The sequence below is a fragment of the Leucopleurus acutus genome (assembly GCF_964270905.1).
Source record: "Leucopleurus acutus genome assembly, chromosome: 15".
In the NCBI taxonomy this organism is placed as follows: Eukaryota; Metazoa; Chordata; class Mammalia; order Artiodactyla; family Delphinidae; genus Leucopleurus; species Leucopleurus acutus.
Genome location: NC_139157.1, coordinates 57,140,509 through 57,165,573, shown reverse-complemented (window position 1 = coordinate 57,165,573; position 25,065 = coordinate 57,140,509). Strand labels below are relative to the sequence as shown.

Sequence of the window (25,065 nt, the reverse complement as noted above, 5' to 3'; positions counted from 1 at the left end):
CTCCTATCTAAGGAAAATCTCTACTTCTTCTTCGGATCCCATGCCTCTTGAAAATTCTCAGGACCCTTATAGGTTATCTGTGGTCTCTTTCCTTTCCTATATGAATAATCAATCAATTTCAATCCTTTTTCACTCTCTCTTGAATAGTTTCCACAGAATATAAGCATATCACTTCCACCTTGAAAAGAAAAGTAGTATGTCTACCTTTCTGAATACTATTTCATATTTTCTAGATACTATCCATTTTCCTTTTGTATATAAATTAAGTTCTCAAAATTGATGTTTACACTTTAATCTACATTCATCAGCCACCTTAATCTAGTTTTTGCTCTCCACTCTGGGAGTGAAAAGGCCCTGAAGAAGGTCACCAATATCCTCCACGTGGCTAAGTACAGTGTATTTTGCAGCCCTCACATTACTTGACCACTCACTGCAGCAGTCAGTATAGATGATCTCTTTCTTCTCTTTGAAACGCTCTTTTCCTTGGCCTCTGTGACATTTACTCCGGGGTATACTCCAGTGCTTGGAGGCTCCTCTGCTGGCTCATTCTCCTCTAATCATTAAACATCAGAATTCCTCAAGACTTGGTCTTAGGCTCTTTTACCACTCATATCCACTCCTATGGTTTTCCCACTCCAAAACAGACTGAGCTTCTGATACATTAGACTTACATATCCATCCAGATGCTTACTCTACATCTCTAAGTATCCCAGGCATCTCATCTCAGCACGTCCAAATGGAATTCATGATCTGTACCCTTCCCTCCAAAGTAATCCTTCTCTACTACTTTTTCCTCATAAATGACCCAACTAACCACTCAACAATATTAAGCCAGACATCTTTTAGAAGCCAGAAAACTTCCAGATCTCTCTTCCTCAACCCTTCATACCCCGTTAACTACCAAGTCAATCAATTCTATTTCCTAAATATGCCCCAGTGAATCCACATCTCTAACTGGTATTCCCATTCTCTCCTGCCCTGCCTGTGTGTAGTGATCTTTCTTAAAAAGCACAGCTCTGTTAGGAAAATTACTTGTTTTGTGTGCTCAAATTGTCATTTTATTTTTATATTATTAGTTGAGGGGAATATAGCTAATGACATGCCACTCCCTTCCTCAAACTTCTCTAATCATAACCCATTTCTTTTAAGATAAAATACCTAATCTGTAACATGATAAACAGGGCCCTCACAATCTGGTCCTTGCCTACAACATTAGACTCATGCTATAAGCATGGCATCTACCACTCCCCATCATTTTCTGCGTTTCTTAGTCACTCTGATTTTATCCACATCCTTCAATGTGCTATTGCTTTTCTGGTGTCAGACTTTTCCTAGAACATTCTTCTGCTGTACTTTGCTTTGTGTACATATCTCACCTTAAATGTCACTGTGTTAGCTAAGCGTCCTCCCAATTTTACTTTCTTTTAGCACTTAATCCCTCTTTATTATTTAATACAACGTAATTAAAATCAATTATTTAATTAGTTGTTAATCTTTCTGTTCAGCCAGAACATAAGCTCCATAAAAATAAATGGGCAGCTACTTTTTTTCTTCCAAAATATATTTCCATTCCTAATTAACGCAAAGAATGTTAATCAGCATGCAAGTCCACCACCTTCAATGAGGCCTTCTTGTATTGCATGAGCTAGAAGGTAAAATCTGTACTTCCCAGATCTCTTGTAGTCAGAGTACTGGATACAAAAATCCATTCTGCTTATTAAATGCACTCATGCAAGATCTAGGCAATGGAAGTGAAGAGGAAACCATTTTCTGCTGTTTTCTTTTGCTGGCAAGCAAAATCTTGGAGAAATGAGGCTTAAAAGTTATAATGGATGTACTATATTTTCAAATTTTGGTTTTCCAGCATGTTCATGAATGATGAAAGGTATCTAGCAGCAGGTGTAGCTTCTACATGCTGGACCACCACCATGGTATGGCTGCTGGTTCTTAAGCTCAACAGTTCCAGTGGTAGTTGCCTGACTTCTACAACTCCAACCTTATCAACATTCTAGGAATTACCTAACCTCTTTTCACAAAATTATTTTCTATTTAAAATATAGAACAATGATTTGTTTCCTTTGATGAATCCTGATTGATACAACACAATTTTCTCAATCCACTTTAAACAGGTTGACAGCAGAGTTTATCTATCTTGATACCTATTGATCTACCATAGTGACTGGTAGGTAGCTTACACTCAGTAAGTATTCACTGAGTGACTACCACTAAAAACAGTTTGAGGTTCATGTGTATATAGTCAATTCACAATGACACAGACTAGCCTAATTCCCATAACCAATTTCCATATGTCATTCTAGCTGTGCGAATTATGTACTTTAACTGGGGAGAAAGAAGTACTGTGTCCCCTGTTCCATGTCATAATCCTTGAAAGATGGTCTTGGTTCCCATATGAGCTATCCTGGTATTAACTACAATCCAATTAAACAGACACAAGTTAGCATTCTAGAGAGAGCACCCTGATCAGTAGAAGAGAAATCGCATCTAAAATTGTATTCTTCATACGCATTTCGCCATTTTAAAATAAATGCTGAAATAAAAAATTTAAAAAAAATCACTGTGAAGTGTGATTTTGATCTTTAAATTTTATCAATACAAATCTCTGTACCACTAGGGATTAGAAATCTTTACATATAAAATCTATATGTTTTTAAAAGGGTTTTCCTACTAAAGTATTTTCAAAAGAGAGATCAACAATATTCTAACATACACACTTTTCCAAAACAGCAAGGTTCTTTAACAAGATGTATAAACTTGTTTTAAGAAATTTATTGTATGTTTCTAAAATACATCTTAAAGCACAGGAACAAAAATTGCTGCAATCAAGGCTACTTAAATAAAGATAAAATTCCAATGCTACTTTCTGTGTTTCTTAAAAAGGGTCTCACTAAAGAAGCTCCTTGACATGGGTCATGGTAATAAGTTTTTGAAAATCACACCTAAAGCACAAGCAACAAAATAAAAAATAAACAAGTGGGACTACATCAAACTAAAAAGCTTTCACCCAGCAAAAGAAATTGACAAAGTAAAAAGACAGCCTATAGAATGGGAAAAAAAATATTTGCAAACCATATATCTGATAAGGGGTTAATAACCGAAGTACATAAATAACTCATTAAACTCAATAGCAAATAACCAAATAATCTAATTAAAAATGGGCAAAGGGCCTAAAGAGACATTTTTCCAAAGAAGATGGCCATGGCCAACAGGCACATAAAAAGAAGCTCAACAACACTAGTCAGTCTTTGGGGAAATGCAAATTAAAAGCACAATGACATATCATCTCACACTCGTCAGAAGGTCAGAATGGCTATCATCAAAAAGAGAAGAGATAACAAATGCCAGCGAAGATGTGGAGAAAAGGGAACTCTTGTGAACTCACTGTTGGTGGGAATATAAATTGGCACAGTCACTATGAAAAACAGTATGGAGGTTCATCAAAAAATTAAAAATAGAACTACCATATGATCCAGCAATTCCACTTCTGGGAAGATATCCAAAGGAAACAAAAACAGTTGGAAAGATATCTAAACCCCGATGTTCATAGCAGCATTATCTACAATAGCCAAGACATGGAAACGACCTAAGTATCCAGCAATGAATGAATGAATAACAAATGTGTGATACAAACACACACACACACACACACACACACAAACACACAGTGGATTATTATTCAGCCATCCATAAAAAAATGAGGAAATCCTACCATTTGCTACAATACACATAGGCCTTCAAGGTTTGCCTGGGTTCAAAATCTTTATTCTAAAGAGCCTATTTCCCTCTGAAAATGAAAAAATCCAATTAAACACTCAAATCTATGTTTTATTAATTTTCTTTAATTTTACTTAAAAAAATTAATAAACTTATAACATTCTTTCTATGTGGTTACAAACAGACAGTAGAATTAATATATTAGCCTCCTAAAGGAAAGGAGGTTGACATGCCTGAGGAAAGAATAAACTCTGAGACAAGTTTACACTTATCTAAAGTAAAACAACAAGAGAAAGGGGGCTCTTAGGTACTTGCTACTCTCTTTAGCTAACAGATATCATCTATTCCAGGAAGAGGAAATTCTAATTTTATTTGGTTATACTGACACTGGAAAGCTGCTAAACCAGAAATAATTAAAGCGATCAATATTAAGTATCAGATTACTTACATCAAAGCCAAATTCCTATAATTTAGGCAAAGGCTAAAGCTAACCTATGAAAGCAGGCGATGGTTGGTAGATCTAGATAATAATAAAAAGTCATAAAATGATACTTTAAGGTAGCTTGAGGGTACATATTATTACTCGATTTTTCCTAGTGTTCTGACTTGTTTAACAGATATTCCTAATCACTACATTCATGAGGCTTGCTGCATGATAGACTGTATCTACCTATACGGAAAACTTTTAATATCACTAATATATGTAAGAAATCGAACAACATCAGTGCCTATTAATCAGAGAAATACCGTACAGGGTGGGTGGGAATATCCATCCTAGTACTAGAATATTTAAAGCCTGTTAAAAGTTTTGTCCCTAAAGGAAATAATTTATTTGACTGAGATGGAGAATGAAATAGAATCTGAAGATTCTAATTGGAATAATTCATTCAACTTAAAGTTAAAATTATAATTAAAAACAATGGGGACTTCCCTGGTGGTCTGGTGGTAAAGAATCCGCCTTCCAATGCAGGGAACGCAGGTTCGATCCCTGGTTGGGGAACTAAGATCCCACATGCCACAGGGCAACTAAGCCCACACGCCATAACTACTGAGCTCGTGTGTCTCAACTAGAGCCCGTGTGCCGCAAACTACAGAGCCCATGTGCTCTGGAACATGGGTGCCACAACTACAGAGCCCACCTGCCCTGGAGCCTGCCTGCCACAACTAGAGAGAAGCCTGCATGCCACAACGAAAGATCCCGCATGCCTCAATAAAGATCTTGCGTGGCGCAACTAAGACCCAACGCAGCCAAAAATAAAATAAATAATAAATAAATCTTAAACAAACAAATAGTGGCTTAATAATGAAAATGTCAGTATCCCTAATGATATATTTCTATGTATAAATGCAAGCTGCTACTGTTCCCTAAGGTATGTTCTATCTTACAGAAAACAGTGGTTTCTTAAGAGAGTTTCTTTGTGGGAGGAGGCAAAAAGTAATATGCAAAGTAAACTTCTAGAAGGAGATTTCCAGAATATGATATGTAATGTTTTATCATTCTTCAGCTAGTTTCCAAAATAATTTCATATATCATTTCATTTGTTTCTCATAGTAAACTACTAGAATAGGTGTTATTTACCCCATTATTACTCCATTTGATAGAAGAAAAAGTACCTTTAAGAAATGTTTAGGTGTTTAAGGCCACAGGGCTTCTAGAGGTGAAGTCACAGCCAGAGCTTTTTGCTAATGTGTCCTCTTACTTTGGGCCTCGTTTGTAATTCCTCAGACACTCCCTTCCCCAGGGAGAACTACAAGCTCCATCTCTGTAGCTTAATCTACCCTTGGGGTATTTCACTTTCTTTTCCCTATTTCCCTGTTTCAGTGGACAATTTGGAAATATAGTTGCTTTTCCAGCTGGGAGTAAATTTGATATCAAAGATAGGAATGGTATGAGGGGTCATGAAGTGTAACGGTTACTTATTGGCAAGAAATGACTCACCTTCAGCTGTGGCTAAGGCACAGACACAGCCTCATTATGTATGCACAGTGCCCTCCCCTACCCCCCGCCCCACACACACAGAGAAAAAGAATCCTTAATGGAGTTTTATTTATTATTTATACAAATAAAGTTACAGTGTGTTGAATAAAACTGTGAAGAAATGCTTTTAAAAACCATACTTGCTGAGTCAGGAATTGAGACGGTTACTTTAAACACTTAGGGATAAAGGATCACCGTGGCACGGTAGGGATTTAGTTGTATTTCCATTAACAGGAGTCAGGAGGCTAAATTTCTATGTACTACCATAGCAAACTTACCTTCTAATTTTATTTTAATGTTCTGAGTACTTAATTTCCTATTTTTCAAAAACATCAGAAGAAATATCTCCTGCCATCATCGTAATAGCATCCTTAGAATTGCTAGTAAGTTAATACCATTCAAGTTTAAAAGGCACTTCAAGTAATAGGAACAAACATTCAACTTTAGATTTAGAAGAATAATCTAAAATTCTGGAGCTTCAAGAAAACATCCAGAAAGATTACCTTATCTTTTGTTATAAATAATTTTCACTGTGGAGGGGCCAACTGTTTTGACTCTCTCTTTCGGAGAAATGAGGGATATAGCTGAGCTGAAGAAATGTTCTTCCATTTTATTAAAGGAAAAAAAAAAAGATTCAAAGCTCTAAAGGCTTTAGAAAGTCACAGGTTGGATATGTTGTTTGCTTTTTTTTTTTTTTTTTTTTTTTTTGCGGTACGCGGGTCTCTCTCACTGCCGTGGCCTTTCCTGTTGCGGAGCACAGGCTCCGGAAGCGCAGGCTCAGCGGCCATGGCTCACGGGCCCAGCCGCTCCGCGGCAAGTGGGATCTTCCTGGACCGGGGCATGAACCTGTGTCCCACTGCATCGGCAGGCGGACTCTCAACCACTGCGCCACCAGGGAAGCCCTGTTGTTTGCTTTTGAACAAACAGGATGCACTGTAGTGAAAAGGGTAGACTTTGGAGTCAGTCTGGTTCAAATCATAGCTCCACTTATTACATGGGAGTCTCTGGGAAAATTATTCTCTATCTGTAAAATGGGGATAAGAATCTTTAAAGGGCAGAATAGTGGTAGAGATCAAATGAGAAAACTAAAGTAAGAACATATCTTAATAATGTCTGCCTCCAAGAAACAAAGGCCAAAAAAAAAGTAATTTTGGGGTACCTACTATCAGCCAAATGCTATACTAAAGAGTATAATGGTGAATAGGACAGCGTTCCTTGAAAACATGTACTTCTTAATAATGTCTGTGGAATCCATTCTTGTTAAAAACAACCCAATAATAACAGGTGGGTCAGGATAAAAATCAAGTGTAATGAAAATATCAAAAAAAGAAAGGTATAATAAAATGACTAGGGACTTTCAAGTCTCCACGTTTTTATCAGCATAGTGATCTGTCATTATACGTTTGGTGACATGGTTTTAAATAAATATCATTTGAAAATGCCTCTACATAAATTATTTCTATATGCTTTAGTATTTCATGCTATATTTGAATTACTTATACACAAATGCCATATCAAGAGATAATAATAGTACAAACCTACATCACAGGTTGTTGTGAACATTGAATGAGTTATAGAAAGCAATGAAAACAATGCCTGGCCCAAGAAAACGCTGATAAATATTGAATATTATTATTATAACAATGAAATAATAAACCTTCATGATTTAGAATAGCAATAACTCTCAGAACTGAGAGGTATAAAATAACCAGAAATCCACAAGGTGGCTCTCAAGGCTTGGCTTTTAAACACAATAGAGCTGCTTTGTATTTCCAAAGAAATGAAACAAGACCTTTCATAATTCACCATTATGAATGCTGACCTGACTTTTCAAAGACTCTCATAAATTCATAATTAATAAATAACTGGAAGAATACAAAGCTGCATAATAGGTGGTATGTAATAGAAAACTTTATAAAGCAAAAAAAAGAGAAAAATGAATAAACCTTGTAGCTACTCTGAAAGAGAATCTGACATTCAAAACAACCTGCATCAGATTATCATAGTCAGAATTTAAAATATCAATATAAAATGGTGAAATTTACAGCACAATCTGAATAACTGAATACATTGTACTAAGATGGTAAATGTGAAGGCGCAGAGCACAATGCCAGGCAGCTGTTCAGCAAAGCTCAGTTAAATCTTAAGTTATGCATATAAAACATTTTGAAGATACTACCATTTTATGTCTATAGTTTTTTTATTTAAAAATTTATTTTTATAGCTTAAATCAGGGCAAAATTTTTATAGCTTAAATCAGGGCAAAATTTTCTGCAAAGGGACAGAGTACTTTAGGCTTTGTGAGCCATATAATCCCGGCAGCAAGTACTCAATTCTTCCCCTTGTGTGTAAAGAAGCAGCCACAGAAGACAAAGGAAGGGCTCTGACTGTTTTCTAATAAAACTAATTACAAAAACAGGTTGCCACCTTTGGCCCTCGGGCTGTAGTTTGCCCACTCTTGATCTAAATCATTACTTGATACAATTAAATAAAACCTTTTATAAATATTAGAATACTATCCATACTCAAATTACCTAGAGCTGTGCCTCTCAAACTGTAATGTGCATAAATCATCTGGGGATCAAGTAGAAATGCAGATTATGATGAGGTAAGTCTCAGGTGAGGCCTGAGGTTCTGCATTTCTAATGAGGACCCAGACTTTTTAGGTCCTTTGAGCGTATAGTGAGTGGCAAGGCAGCTGTTCTGAACCTTTTTGGTCTCAAACTTTCACTCTCAAAAAGAGCTTCTGTTTATGTAAATTACATCTGTCCATGTTAACCTTAGAAATAAAAAAAAAACTATCTATTATATCTTTAAAAGAACAATAATCCATTAGATGTTAATGTATTTTATAAAATGTAACTATTTTATGCTTTAACTATGGGACTAAACACTACAATTATAATCATATAGAAAAAAGTGATAATTGGACACAACATGTATTCGGATCCTTTGGAAGTCAAGAAAAAAGTCAAAATTATAACATGATAAATCTGTAAAATTAACTTATTGGAAACTGGAAACCATGGATCTTTCATATATAAAATATCTGGTATATCTGGTACATTATGTGCTTTAGTTCTTGTATTGTGCTGCCATTTGTTCCCTACCTGCTTTTCTGCATGTCCATATTCAGGTCCTTGAGTAGGTAAAAAGTAGGAAATCTGGCCATTATTCTTGGCTCTTTCTATTAGAGACATAGCTGTTCTTACAGTGGCATTTCGAGCATGTACGAACACCATCACCTAAAATAAAGGAAAGCAGTTTATTTAATACTCAAATTCATTAAAAGATGGCTTAATACTAGTCTGGAAATCACCCTATATAAATAACTATTAATTTTTCAAAATAAATCCCCAGTTTATGAATACTTCAACATTTGCTTATTTTAGAACAAAGTATATATAGGATAAAGGCAAGTTAAGTAAAATTCAATAACATAGCTTTATTATTAGCCTATAATTGGCAGAAGTCAGAATGAAATTAATGGATTATATAAAATGTGGAACTTAATTTGTGCATTTCTCTTCTGAAGACATGATTCATTAGCACAGTCATATCTTATGAGGACAGAGTATAAAAATATACTAGAGCCTTATTTCTCCACAGTCAATGAAATTGCCGGTATCATAAAGATGTTTAAAGAAACTGGAAACAATAAAGACCACTCTTCCTTGGACAAAGTCATGTCTAAGAACAACCATTTAGAATAGAGTTTAGGGGACTGCTGGAGATGAAAAAGCTTCTAGAGAGGTACTTGGAATTTTCTGTTGTGGCAGACCTTCCTGTGGAATTATTCACAAAGCGACTGTGGAAATCTGAACTAGGGGGAAGGTGAGTGTCTGGATGCTTTGTCAAGAAGAAGTGGAAAAAAAGTCCTTCCAGGGACAGTAGTCAGGAAGAATGTGAAGGCAAATGAAGAGAATAAAATCAGGAAGTGACTAGCAGTCTGCATTTGCTGCCTGTCAGGGCCTGCCTTCTCTCCTCTGTGACGTTTCTTCTTTGGCTTCCACCTCCCTGTCCCCTCCCTCCACAGCTCAGCCCCAGCCTTCCCAAAGAGCCATGACTAATTCCTAATTCTTGCCTGTCTTCCCAGTGTCTCTCCATGTTCTTCTGTCAATTGTTTTCCCAGAAGCTGGAACTTTGGTGTTATTTGCAGGCTATACACTTAGAAGGACACGCAACATTGTTTTTAGTCAGGGAATTAATAGGTTCATGAGAGTTGACCTGAGTAAGACAAGATCATTTTGAGGACCAACAAAAGTGAAAAAGGGAAGGAGGCCTGGGCTTTGACCAGAATGACAAAGATCTAGAGCACATGCTGTATAATTCACTCACAGTAATCTTATAATTAGCCCATAGTAAACTTGTCAAAGGGAATGTTCCACATATAGGATCTGATAAAATTCATAGTAGAGTAAAACCTCAGATAACCATCATTCAAGAAACTGGAATACTTAACTAATATTCTTTTAGAGCGTATTCAAAGTAAAGGAGAGAAAATAATCTGGAGAAGAGCAGAAGTTCCTCAATGAAAATCTCCCAAAGTGCTTAGAGAAAGTAAAACAAGCACTGCAAGTCATCTGGAGAAATTTAACGTAAGTTAATCACAGCCTTCAAGGACATAAAGCTTGAGACTTCACACTTTATCAGAGCTCTAACTTATTTTCTGATACCAATGTGATTTGGAAAGAAATATGATCAAAAGAATATTTCTAAAGAGTACGCTACTAAAATTTATTTCAGAGAGTTTCGTGGATACTTAGAAAATTTTTTGTTTTCCTTATTTTCAACCCCCCACCCCTGCCAAAAACCAAATCTGCTTTTCACAGGCTCTCTAGCTTTCTGGCGAATCATCTTTACCTCACAGGATGTCAAGAGACTGCCATTTAAGTTCACTGCGATATTTTCATAATTCCTGACATCAGCTATTTAATACTAAGTTAGATGGAAGATTCTATTAACCATAATGCCTTGCTGAAGCTTCCTCAATTCAGAATCTGTCAAATTGTACCATCCTGTCTTTCTACAAGGTAGGGACATTTCAACCACGAGTTTCTTTTTAAAGGGGAAGGCAGATTATTTTCTTTTATATAAAAATAAATTTGATCACACACAAAACCTCATTTACCCCCAACATTAAATTTTAAGAAAAATCTCAATTAAAATGAAGTTATTTATTATTTTATTAATTTATCCATTCATTCAAACGTTTCTGAGCATGCAGTCACTACCAAGCCCTGAGAAAACTGCTGTGAAAAACAGAGAGACAAGGTCCCTGCCCTCACGGAGATGGGAATCTTGTATGATGGATTAAATAAACACAAAATAATTTTTACTTAAAATATATTTACTGGACATGTGTGTGTGTAAAATACTGTTAGAAGGAGAGATATGAAATGGATAAGACATGGTCCCTTCTTCTATACAATTTAAGGAGGGAGATAAAACTAGACATAATTTAGGGAGCTGATCCAAAAGACGGATGGAGTGCGGATAACACAGGAATGCCAAACATGGAGACAGCTGGTCTCCTTCACTCATCCATGCCATGACATTTACACATACCTCCTGCATGCCAAACAGTGGCCAAAGCACCGGGGATACCATGATGAATATGTTCCAAGGCACCAAACTGGAACTCTACTGTTACGGCAAGAGAGAATCACTAGGGATCAGCCCTAGCTGGCTGGAGAAGCAGGATGCAGTCTGCATGGAGGAGGCTACATACACTAGTCTAGAGTATTTATCCTTGGTAATTTTAGTGTGTTAGCTTGAAGAAGTATGTTTTCGTTCAAAGTTTCTTACACGGAGGCCCAGGGACCACTTCATCAGAATTACTGCTGGGGCCTGTTGAAATAGATTTCTGAGCCCTCCTCTAAAATCAACTGAGTAAAAATATCTAGCAGTGGGGTCTAAAAATTGAATTATTAACGACTATTGAAATCTCCACTGTACTACTGTGTGAAATTAGTTAATGGTTACCACCAACTTAGTTTTCTTCTTCTAAGTTAAAAGAAGTTCAAAAGGAAACATAAATAAAACGTATATAATACCACCACTACAAAGATTCCCTAATAACCCATCTTTATTTACCTATACATATGAAACATCAGGGATTATTAAGATATTTTATATAACCACTATAGCCCCAAGATCATTCTCCAGATGGGCTAGGGTTTTATAATACAACCAGATTTCTATTCTCCATAATTTAAATGCCACATTATGTAAATCCCATTAAAATAACAGATATGGAGAACATAAGGGAAAATAAAATATGACCCTAAATCTTCATTAATTATTTAAGTCTGACTTGTCAACTTATCACTTTGTAAATTATCTTCTACTGCAGCCAAGAGAAATATTAGTTACAACTAAAGTAGCAATTTCTTTTTATTAAAGAATCCATCATGTCTTATTCAGTAAAATAAACTCTTTTTCTTATTAAGAATTTTCTGTCTAGAGGCTCCAACAGAGGACATTACAAGGTTTGGGGTCTCTATAAACATACTTGATTTTATGGTTAGTTAATTTGGTTAATTAATTTAAATAGACTCATATAAAAATTATAACTAACAGAGAGGACAGCACTGTTTCATATGGCAGAAATAACTCCAAATTAATCTTAGAAACGCTGTTGGTAACCAAACAGCAGTTAAATGGGCGTGTGTCTAAAATAAGATTAGAACAGTAGATTCAACTCAATAATGTTGGTAAATTTTGACTGTTTTGTAAAACTGTTTAAATTTTTACTCGAGGTTTGTTAGGTTAATGCAATTAAAAATATTTTATATACTTATTTTTGGCTTAAAAAGCCATTTAGTTAAAAAATGTATGATGGAATCAGTCCTGGACTGGGAAAGAAAGTATGTGAATCTGAGTTCTGGTCCTGTTATTTGACTTATCAAAGAAAGTGTTCTTCAGATGAGATGCTGATTAAAATTAATGAAAAATAAAAGCTCAGATAATGATCATTCAAAAAACCAAAATGCCAAAGTAACTGATATTGTTTCAGTGTATTCAAAGGAGAGAAGGACATATTATTTTAAAAAGACCAAAAATTCTACTTTGAAATACTGTTAAATAGCAGTGTGATTTAGAACAAATTATTTAACCTCTTTGATCTTTATTTCCTCTAGTACATAGATAGTTACTAGAGTCATAGGATTATGGTAAGGATTAAAGGATATCCTGTAAGTGAAACACTGCATTTAGTAAAACAACAACTCTCACATTTTAGAATGCATCAAAATCACCTGGCAGGCTTGTTAAAAACACAAACTGCTGCTCCTTCCCTCTACCCCCTTTCTAATTAAGTAGGTCTGAGGCAAGACAAGAATTTGCATTTCTAACAAGTTCAAAGGAGATGCTAAAACTCTTTGTACAGGAACTTGGAGACTTCCTCAGAGCTGGTAAGTATTAACACCATGATGAGGTTAATAAGCATTAAGAAAATTAACTTGACCTAAAAGACTAAGTGGTTAGATCAGTGAATGAATATTATAAATTGACACCTATACAAACATTTATTCCTCACTTAATGCAAGTGTGTGTGCATATCTAACACCACAAAAAACAATTTAAAAGAACACTTATCCTTTAACAACCTTTGTAAGGGTGTTGTGCCAGATGAACTAGGAATAAAACAATTAGTAGAAATATTTAAGCCTGAGATTATTTTAGAACTGGAGGGAGGAGGCCAAAGATTGTGAAATCTTGAATCAAATTCTCTTCTCTAGAAATTTCCACTAAGAAGGAAGAATAAGGATCGAAATACCTGGAAAACATACATGGCAGATAGATGTCCCACGGGAAATGCTGCTGAGAAATAATTTTTATAATTTATGGTATTGTCTACTGTTAGTTAAAGAATGAGGCTTGAGGATGAGGAAGTTTATGTCATGGTGTTTATGTTTTCACTCTAACCAGCACAGCCATTTATTTGTTTTGTTCTCAATTCTTCCCAACTTTCTTAACCCAGGATCCTCAAGAGAATTAAGTCCCAATGACCTAAACAAATAGTGATTCTAAAGTGTGTCCCCAGACTGAGCATCCTCTGGAAACCTGTTACAACTACAAATTAATAGCATCACCCCACATCTGAGCCAAAAACTCTGAGGCTGGGACCCAGCAATCTGGCTTAATAAGCCATTAATAAGATGAATGTTAAAATTTGAGAGCCCAGTGAAATGGCATCCACTGTATGTAAAAAAAAAATAACAAAAACAAAACCCCCCAAACCTGTCCTCTGTGCATTTAAAATGGTTCTTTAAGTACTATCTTTGGGAGACTGAACAGCCAAATCATTTTCCATGTTCTATAGTCTGAATGAGGAGTGCCGCTGCCAGTGTATTTCAGATTTATATACCACAAGGGCATGTAGGCAACAAAGCAGTTTTTATTGCTGTGATTATATTACCCTATCTGTGATATTAAGTAAATGCAATTTTAAGAGGCTCCATTCTGATTGCTGTGAATCAGTTCTCATTTTAGGCCTGCCAATACTGACCAGCTAAAGACACTTAGGTCATCTGAAGATCTTTTCACACCAGTACCCAGTTTCCTCATTTATTTTTTCATTTGCATAGTATTCCTTTACTTAGAAATACCATAATTTACTTAACCAGTCCTTGTTTAATGGACATTTATGTTGTTCCTAATCCTTTCTTGCTTAAAGCAATGCTGTAATAAATAACTCTGTATACAAGTCATTTCACAATTTTGTGGATATTTTCATACAAGTGAAATTGTTGGGTCAAAGTATATATGATCATTGAACTATGTCCCTATTCTGAATATTGTCTGTTTTATTATTGGGCATTTTTTTCTTATTAATTTGTAGGTGTTCTTACAATACAGAAGATAGTATGTTTTGTCTTTTTCTATATTGCAAATATTTTGTTCTATGCTTTATCTTTTGACTTTATTTAGGATATCTTATTCAGTATGGAAATAGTAAATTTTTCTTTAAATCTGCCAGGATTTTTCTCTATGACTTCTGGGAAATTCATAGGCAAGAAAGTGAAAATAGTCATAAACATATGAAAAGGTGCTAAACTTCAGTAGCACTGTGTGGCTCTGGAAATCCAATGGTGGGCACAAGCAGAGTTGGATTTTGCTCTTGTACATGCACAAACACACATATCTATCTGCAAAGACATCTACAAAGATATCCATAATGTACTGCCACATAAAAAAATATCAAGTTGAAGAACAATTTCCATAGTATTATTCTGAGTATATTATAAAGGGTGTGTGTGTGTGTGTGTGTGTGTGTGTGTGTGTGTGTGTGTGTTTAAAAATAGGGAGATATGGATGGAAACCCACCAAAGTAATTACCTCACAAATGAAAATGGGATGGGGAGTATAAAAAGATAATGTGTTCTCTGTATATCTTACATTGCTTATCTTACCCATTGAAACAAGCCTTAATAGTTTTATGAATATATAAATTATATTGAACAGGAGAAATGATCAGTGATGAGGCTGTAATAGTATGTTTATAATATACTATTGTACTACCATATTTGATGTGATTATTTTATTGCTAAGGGATTTACGGTGTCAAAGTAAAAACTTAAAGAACACATATTTAACAATGAACTTAGAAGGGTGGTAGTGGTACTTTTGATCGAAGAGACACATTTATCTTGTTTTAGTTCACCTGGAAATGCTTTAAGAAGAAAAAAGAGACATGGTCTAGCAGAACAAAATAAATAGTACTTCCTGGAAAAGTATACAGAGGTCAAAGGCACAGAGAAGATAGCAAATCCATATGGATTTGGTGAATACTGGCTGTAGGCAGAAATGGACATGTAGACAGAAGAGCAGTAATAGCTGGAAAGGCAAGATACAACCTCATTATAAAATGTATACTTAGAGAAAATTCACTCAAGACTCAGAAAAAAATGATACCACTAAAAGCAATACTTGAAAAATTATTTTTATGTTAGACAAAGATTTTAATCTGAGCAGTTAAAGAGAATGCCATCATCATGAAAAAACATGAATTTTTGTAAAGGAATATACATTACATGTTGATAAAAAAAATTATGACTCAAGGAAGTGTAAAAGAAAAAAGTGGATAAAACACAGGAAAAACCTAAAGACGATTTTGGAATGTAAACTGATAGAACAATGGACAGGACAATTTTAAAAGGCTGGGGTTATTAAAAGAAAAAAGGTGGCCCTGTTTTTTATGAAGAGTGAAGATGAGCGAGAAAGCACTTAGGGAGGTCTCCCTGAGAAATAGTGTGACTGTTTGAGACAGATCTTATAAAAAGAACTCTGATTTAAACATTTTAAAATACAGCTTTGTAGCCAATAAACTACCTGAAACATTGGTACCAACTTATAAAAGTCACTTAAAAAAAAGAAAAAAGAAAGAAAGAAAAGAAGAAACCCTTATACCCACATGGGGGGAGATGATGCCACTATTATGGTTAAATTAAAATCATAAAAATTTCCCTGACGATTCCAGGTACAAGTGATACTTTATTCTTTTGAGCATCCAAAGAATTCACGGGCCCCTCTCTTAAGCATTTATCACTGACTATATTTTATTTTGAACTATTTTTGTGCTTGATTTAGCTCCTCTGTGAGTCTGTGATCATCCAACAATTACATGACAGGTATTGGGGATGTAACGGAGGGCAAGGCCGGCACGTGCCCTGTGCTTAGGGAGCTTATATCTAGTTACTATGATGCACGACTGGAGTCTGGGAAATGGTGAACACAGAAGCTGCCATTCATTACATGAACAACTACAGGAAGAAGATGCAGGTTAAAAAAAAAGAAGAAGAAGAAGAAATAAAAGCATAATCTAGAAATTAACTGGGGTCCTCTCTCAAAATTAGCAAATTCCTTGATTTAAAGGTGATGACATTCCAGGTTTCTTCATTATTGGCCTTAGGGTGTCATCTCTCTAAATCCTTCCTGCTGTTCAAAGCCTCCATGCATTTGTATATTTCTAGGCCTTTACCCATGTTTTACTTTACTTAGTTCTCCTGCCAACTTCATCTGGGGAAATTCTACAAACCTTTAAGGCCCAGTTCTAATGACTCTTCTCCAATCTCTCCAGGGAAAGCTATCACTCCCACAGCACTTTGTTCATACTTGTGCCTTGTGGTATCCTGAGATGTATATAGGTCTCTCCGCTGTTGTTCACAATTACTAGGACTAATAATAAAAGATATGATTTACTAAGTGCTTACTATGTGCTAGGCCCAGTACTAGGTGCCAGGCATAGTTATTTAATTTACTATTAACAACACAATTAGGTAGGTAATTCTATTAGAATTTTACAGATGAGAAAACTGAAGCTCAGAGTTTTAATAACTTTCTACTCATTCAAGAGCAGAACTGGGAATTATTCTCAGATTTGATAGTCCAAAGCCTATTTTCTTTCCATCAAGTTATATTCCCTCTTTGGGTGTTGCCTGAGGGCACGTTTACACCTTACTAATTTTGAGGTCTCCTTGTCATCCCCCATACCACTCTCCCTGCTGTCACCAAATCAGTGGGCACTCATAAATGACTGCTGAAATTCCAATGTTAAAAATGGTAAACTTTCACAAAAAATATTTATTTTTAGCACATTTTTGAGCAGAGATATGAATTTAAAAGTTTATAAATAATAATAGGATGTAGGCTGAGTTAATACTTTCACTGATACCTTTTATTAGAATCTGGGGTATAAAGCTAACTTCCAATTATTCAACTAGATAATTAATTTTCCTAGATAGTTTTATTTAAATTTATTAGCAAACGTTCCACTGATAATTAATAACTAAAATAGTTACTCTTAGTCTTTTGATACTGTTGTAAAGCTATGTGTATACAGTTGACCACTGAACAACATGAGTTTGAAATGGGCAGGTCTACTTATTTGCAGATTTTTTTCAATAGTAAATCCTACAGAACTACACGACCCACTGTTGGTTGAATCCCATGCAGAATCGCTGATCTGGAGGAACCACATGTATGAAGGCACTGCACATACTGAGGGCTGATGATAAGGTAGAGGTGTATTTTTGACTGTATGGAGGGTTGGTGTGCCCCCAACACCCACGTTGTTCAAGGGTCAACTGTACATTTTAATGCCATTGCAAAGTTAAAAATTTGGATTTTTAAAAAGAAACAATTTATAAAATGAGCTAGTCTAAGAGCATCTTAAAAAAAAATTCTCGACTTTGAAGTCAAAGACAGTTCCTAAATCAAAGCTACTTACATTTACAATGAATCAAATTATTCAGATCCATTAACCAAAATAATGTCTTACTGATGGACATGAATAAAGAAAGCATTTTTATGTTTTATAATGGTAGAAAATTTAACACTACCATATTTGGATTACATCAATAAAACTATTACTAAAAATAGGGCTAAAATAATAAATTTTAAACTTCTCTTAACAAAATTTAAACTTATTAATCACGACTATAACAACTAGCATTTATTATCAGATATTCCTGCCAACGAACTGCATTACTAAAGCATAATTTTTAGTTTAAAAAGACCTGGTAAAAGGCTTATCACATATACAAACTACATCAAATAGAGTTAATTTATCTTGTCTTAGCTGTCTCAGAAAACTGTATAATTCACTGACTAGTCTTCATGCATTAAATTATGCAAATAAACCAACGAAAGTAATCTGGAGGTAGAGAGAGAAGTGGTTCCACAGCTCCAAGCTGTGTAATTAGATCTACACTCAGCAGTTCAGAGCCACCTCTGGGCTCTCATGCTGAGAATATGCAGTTCTTCTCAAGAAACCTAAACTTTTAAAGTGATAAACAGATTCAGGTTATCATTACTGAATTACATTTTAGGGCATTACCCTGAATGTGAAATATATTCTTCATCAATTTCTCTAAAGGAATCATTTTAATATTTATCAGCTTCTATATTTCAGTTATATAGAGCTTTAACTGCTAAAGTTGGTTAAAAGAAATCCACAATGCTTTACATCTTCTAAACCCTAAAAGATACTCATTATTAAAATGTATAATAATTTAAAAAAAACAAAGTTGGACGACTTACTGTCCGTATGTACCATTACAGCAAAAATATATAACATCAGAGCTAAGTCCACTGTAAAAAGTATTATCTTACAACCAATTTGCATATATCAGGACATTGTATAATACACTTGAAGCATAAGATAGTTATATTTCAGTATGGTCTCTAAAATATTAAGACCACAAAAAATAGAGAAAGAAAGTAGAGCTTCTAAAACATAATTTTAAAATAGTAAGTATTTTGAATAAATTTTCCCTTTGCTATAAACTTAACATAATTAAAAATGTTTTCTTAAGCATTAAGGGGCTGTGGAAAACTATACTTTCTGGCTAAACCCTAGTTTGTAGGGGTGGTACAGCATTTTCAGCTACAGGTCTGTCTTCGCATATATGCAAATACATTACTTTGTACCTGATTTGAGCAACAGAGGAGTCACAGTTGCCTGTGACTACTGACACTACACATAAAAACTTCCAGGCTACTGCATTCAGCCAGTATGTACCATTAGTATTCCACCTGGTTTTCAAGGCCCAGAAGGGCAAAACTACTGGTTTGCTTAGTCCAATGTATACATGACAAAGTGGAAGATGAAATCCCACCTCTACTGAAAAGCTAAATTGATACTGCATACGGAAAAGATCAGTCCACTTGCTTATCACCACAAGTATCAGTCCACTTGGTATCACCACCACAAGAACAGAAACTATTCATCCTATGGAAATTATGAAAAGTTAATGCCACAGAACAGTGGTTTAAAAACTCATTTTGGCTGTGTAATTCTTTCTTTCACTAAACTCTTCTGCAGGAGCGCTCTCTCTCTCTCTCTCTCTCTCTCTCTCTCTCTCTCTCTCTCTCTATATATATATATATATATATATATATATATATATAAAGATTAAGCTACCTGAGTGGTCTGAGAGATCCAAATCTCGTATCTCACTTCTTCCTCCCAAACAGCACACCTCTCCCAACCTCACGCCAACAATGCCCGTGGCCCCTTGGAGCACGCTGGAGCAGTCTGAAAATAACAGCTGTGAGAGGAACTCTACTAGGGGAAAGGAACAGCTCAACATTATATTTCCTTGAAAATTCTGAAAACCCCAAATCTCTTTCATTCTTCTGGATAATATTTTGGGGAAAGAAATAAGTGGAAATATTAAGAAATAAAATACGGGCTTCCCTGGTGGCACAGTGGTTGAGAGTCCGCCTGCCGATGCACGGGACGTGGGTTTGTGCCCCGGTCCGGGAGGATCCCACAAGCCGCGGAGCTGCTGGGCCCGTGAGCCATGGCCGCTGAGCCTGCGCATCCGGAGCCTGTGCTCCGCAACGGGAGAGGCCACAACAGTGAGAGGTCCGTGTAAAAAAAAAAAAAAAGAAAAAGAAAAAGAAATAAAATACTTTCACTTTCACTGGTTTCTAAATACCATTCTCTTACCAGGTTTGCTTGCAGAAATGATTAATCAGAAATGATTAATTCCAATTCTGGGATGTGGGCATGTCAAAAGGATAAAGAAGGCAACTTGAAGGGGTTCCCGATTGCCAAATTTGGGCTAATATGGTCATCTTGTAATAATGTAATAATGGATTATAACCTTTTGAATACAATAAGAATTTGAGTTGACAGAGAAATAAATGAATAAATGGGAAGGGGGAAAGCTCTTTCTTACAAACAATGGAATGAAAGGAAGGATGGGAGTTAGAAAATCATCAATAAATGCTAAAACAAGTGGGTGAAAGTTTATTGTGAAATCTGTACATTTACATTTTATGCATAATTATTTGATTAACCTTTGGTTCTCATCAGATTATGAGCAACACTAATGCAGAGTGTATCTTTCTGTTTTCTGTCTTCAGCACAATCTCTGGCACACACTGGCTATTCAATAAAGACTTGCTGAATATTAACAGTATTGCCTTGGTTTAGTCTTAAACACCATCTATCTCCATCCTGTTCAATACCTAGAATTAAGGTTGATGACTCAGATATAGTTCATACACTACAAGAAAAGAGGAGCAGTTTCTATATTTGGCACTCTACCCACTGTAACTCTTACCTTAACATGGCAAATAGACTACAGAAAAAGATCCCAAATTATGAACCATTCTCAGTAATTTACAAGCTTCAAAAGTCTAGAATTCTCGGGCTTCCCTGGTGGCGTAGTAGTTGAGAGTCCACCTGCTGATGCAGGGGACACGGGTTCATGCCCCGATCTGGGAAGATCCCACATGCCGCGGAGCGGCTGGGCCCGTGAGCCATGGCCGCTTAGTCTGTGCGTCCGGAGCCTGTGCTCCGCAACGGGAGAGGCCACAACAGTGAGAGGCCCGCGTACCGCAAAAAAAAAAAAAGTCTAGGATTCTCTTTCCACTTTAAATTTCAGCCTACATTATAAGTATTAAAAGATTATAAGCATTACTAATTATAAAATGTTCATATAGACACACATAAGCAAAACTTTTAAGAAACATTATGTTGAAGCTGGCCTACTTGTAATGATTAGTTTAATAATGAAGGAATTTAATGAAGTTCTAAAAATCCAACCACTGAATTCATGCTTCATCGAAGATGTTTTCAAATATGACTAAAATCTGACCCAAATTACACTGTTCTTAGTTACTCCCCATAGTACAACTGTGGGTCAACTTAATTCATTGGTAAACCTAGGTCAATCCGCTAAAGACTGATAAGACAGAAAAGAATACTTTAATACACTGTAGCATCACACACAGAAAAATACTTTACTGACCTCTATGACAATCCAAATTGCATTGACATTTGTTATTGACAGCCCCAAAATACATCTATTCTGTAGAGCAAATTAAGCAAGACCAGCTAGTCTATTACTATGCAAATAAAATTCATTAGTGAGCTAACAATTTCATTTCTAAAGATGCTGCTGGACTTGAAGTTCTATTATTATTCAACGTTATAAGATGTTCTGGACTGAATCTAATTTCAGTAAAATAACAACATAAAAATGTATTTTTAAGATTTCTATCAGTATTTTTCATTTATTTCCTTAGACAATAATCACTACTTATAATTCTAAACATCCAACTGTGCATTTAATATTCTCAAGTGACACACTTGAATAGATTCTTCCTAAAAAGAATATGCTTTTTTTTTTTTTTAAACTTACTTGAGCAGAAGAAATCCCACTAAGGCAATATACTCTCAATAAAATTTTCTAGCTAGACTAATTAAAACTGTACTGCTATAAAGGGAAAAATCACAAAGTTGTAATTCCTCTTAGATTGGCTCTTAACTGTCTCCATTTTTTTGAGGCTGCTCTAATATTTGTGATTACAAAATGAAAAACACCTCGGTTTTCCATAAATCTGTATTGTACTCTTCAATTGACCCTCTTTAATAAGAAAAAAAGGTAAGAGAAAGGAAAAAACAAGAAAAATAAAAGATTTATCTACAAACCCAAGTTGAGATGCTTACACTGCACTTAAAAAAAGGTACAATGCCATCTGACCATCCATTAAGCCATGCATTTGGCCTTTCTCCATATGATTTCAAAAACACAGCTACAAGACAGAGCAAATAAAATACCATAGTAAAAAAAAAAAAAGTGAGACCAAAGTCCATGGAGAACATAACAAAGGACCACCAGAGAGACTATGCAATCTAGGTAAGGTTAGAAAGATTTTTATAAAGCAGACAGTGGTAGCAAACTATATTACTGGGATAGTTTAGTTGAGTACATGTCCTTTCAAGACACCTTTAGGTCTTGTTGGAAAACAATCCTCCCTGAAATTCCTGGTGATCCTACATGGTCAGGGCCTTCTGAACAGTGGAAACTGAAGGGCTTTAACGGTAGAGAATGCCTCCACTCCCCCAGAGCCATTTCTTCCCATTCTATAGGTAATAAAGCCTAGAGGCTCCTTTCTTATCACTCAAAGAGACAACTGCTTATATTCCAGGGTACAGGCCGCCCCTTCCCTCCTCAAGAGGGAATCTGTTTATATTCCAGAGTGAAAGAGAAAGGTCCCTGGGCAGGTCAGTTGGTCTACTTCTTTGTCTCCTTTCTTCCTCCTGTCTTCCTTTCCTCCCTCTCCCTCCCCTTTCTCCTTATACCCTCTCTTCCCCCCACCAGAAGGGAGGATGTGCCAGCAACAACTATATACGCTTCAAGTTTCATAATTTTGGAGCGCTCCTATGGGGCCACCCATGTGCACAGAGGTAGCTGGCTCTTACCATGTTACCCTGTAAAGCTAGAGAGGGGCAACCAACACCATGCTCTGTGAATAAATATAAGGTCGATTCCCTACCCAGGTGTCTCTTGTTTTCACCTATGTGCGTGTGCATTTGTGTGTGTGTGTGTGTGTGTGTGTGTGTGTGTTATACAATGAAGTTAGCCTATGGCAAGCTAGCACGAATATCTTAGACCCTTAACAAGACTTAAGTCTCTGACCATATTTCGAGAGCAGCCACTAACTTGATGAATGCTGTACAGGTTGGAAATGCCCACTTTACTTGCCATAATACAGTTAGAGCTGCATTTCCCATCTACTCATTCATAAAACCAAGAAAAAAGTAAGATAAGATCTGAGACTATTACACTACTCTCTTAAAAACAGAATCATATTTTATAATATTAACTACAGAGACATAGTTCCTTCCTTTCCACCCCTTCTCACTTAAATATGCTACTATGACAACAAGAAAAATAAAAACCCTAGTTACAGGAAAGACAGTAAACGTTTGCAATGGTTCATTGAGTTTAAATATTCAACTCCCTTTTTTGCACTTTGAGCACGTACAGGAATAGTTGTATCAGATTTCCTTGGGACACAAAATATTATAGTTAGCTTTAATAAAAATACTGTTTGTTCAATTTTATCAAAAGATGGCTACAAAAATGTAATCAACAAATGCTTGTGGTGGTAACGAAACTTATTAAATATACCTACCAACTGCTTCTAAGTCCAAATATCAGCTGGAAACCAGCTAATAGAGATTCACTATATCATTTTCTAAAGTGAAACAAACAGCTGTCAAATTAACTTCTGACAATTTAATGTAAAATTTCTGAATAGCTGTCCAGAGAATTTTCTATGGTGTTATAAAAGAAAAATGATTACTAGCAGTCAAACACTCCTTTAGTACTTCCCAAGTCTATGTTATTACTGTTATTCAAAAAATATAAATAATTAAAATAACAGTATAAAATAAACATGTATGTAAATTAGGTTTTATTTTCAACAGAATTAGTGAAAATACCAAATATACAGAGTATATGACAAAATTAAATACCACAAAATAGATTCAATGTTTCTTTTATATTACTTAACCTGATAATTATATATTTACTGTAATTTAATACTATAATTACACAAATCACATGAATAAATGACAAAATAATCTAGTAAATTCACTTCGTAAGTCTGGAATATTTGATTTAAATCAACTGTGGATCTATATAGAATCTTTCAAACAACAAAATTTATAACAAATTATATACAATTTAACTAACTTTTCACACAAAACATGCATTTATGCATTGGCTACATGCATAAAGCATATATGCAAAACCCAATAGTTATAGTCGTTCCTATGCAAGACATTCTGAAGGTGTGAAACAGAACAAACTGAGAGGAAAATTATACAACAGTATGGTAATAGTACCTAGTAAGAGGACATAGCAACTTGTACTATCTTCATATTTTGCTACTTAAAATCTGAAGAGGGGCACCAAAGAAGACACAGAGAACGAGAAAATGGATAGAAGTGGTGATAACTTCTATAAGGGAGTTATACGGACCTGACATATAAAAATAGAGATAATGTCCAACTATTTAATAGATGAAGTGGATGAGATGAAATGGATGGAGCATAAAGCTTTGCCTTCCAGGTCTGAATCATTATATATGTTCCTTGGGTTCAACAATGTATAAAATATAAAGAGAACCAGTTTCAGGAAAATAAAACCACTTGTATTGCTTCCAATTTTATTCCAAGATTAGGCACAGCATTTTTTTTTTCTTTTGATCTTTTGGCTGAAGATCTGTAAACTATACAAGGACAGATCAAAATTTAGTTTATACCTGAAAGTTTCTAAACATCATTCTGAGACAAACTGTTCCATGTGCTCAATTTGTGCTGTAATTCCAGAAACCACTGATTACCAACTTTAAAAAGCTCAAATGCCTAAAAACATGGACATACTTGTATATATCTATACGTGCCAGGAGAAAACTGAATACACTCAGGGGCAAGGGTACTGGGCGTGAGGCGAAGTGAGGAGAAAGTAATTCATTAGTCTTTTCTTTACACGTCTGTGTTGATTCCCTTGTTATAAGAATGTGTTATTTCAGTAATAAAAATC

General features: G+C 35.4%; 1 protein-coding gene across 2 annotated transcripts in view; it reads right to left on the bottom strand.

The window, feature by feature from the left end:
* The window catches only part of ASCC3 (activating signal cointegrator 1 complex subunit 3), a 329,389-nt gene that overhangs the window by 144,104 nt on the left and 160,220 nt on the right, over positions 1-25,065 (bottom strand). For both annotated transcript variants that reach the window (XM_082855647.1, XM_082855648.1), the window contains exon 14: positions 8,821-8,955. In XM_082855647.1, the coding sequence (XP_082711773.1) occupies positions 8,821-8,955 (135 nt within the window). The remainder of the gene's footprint in view (positions 1-8,820; positions 8,956-25,065) is intronic.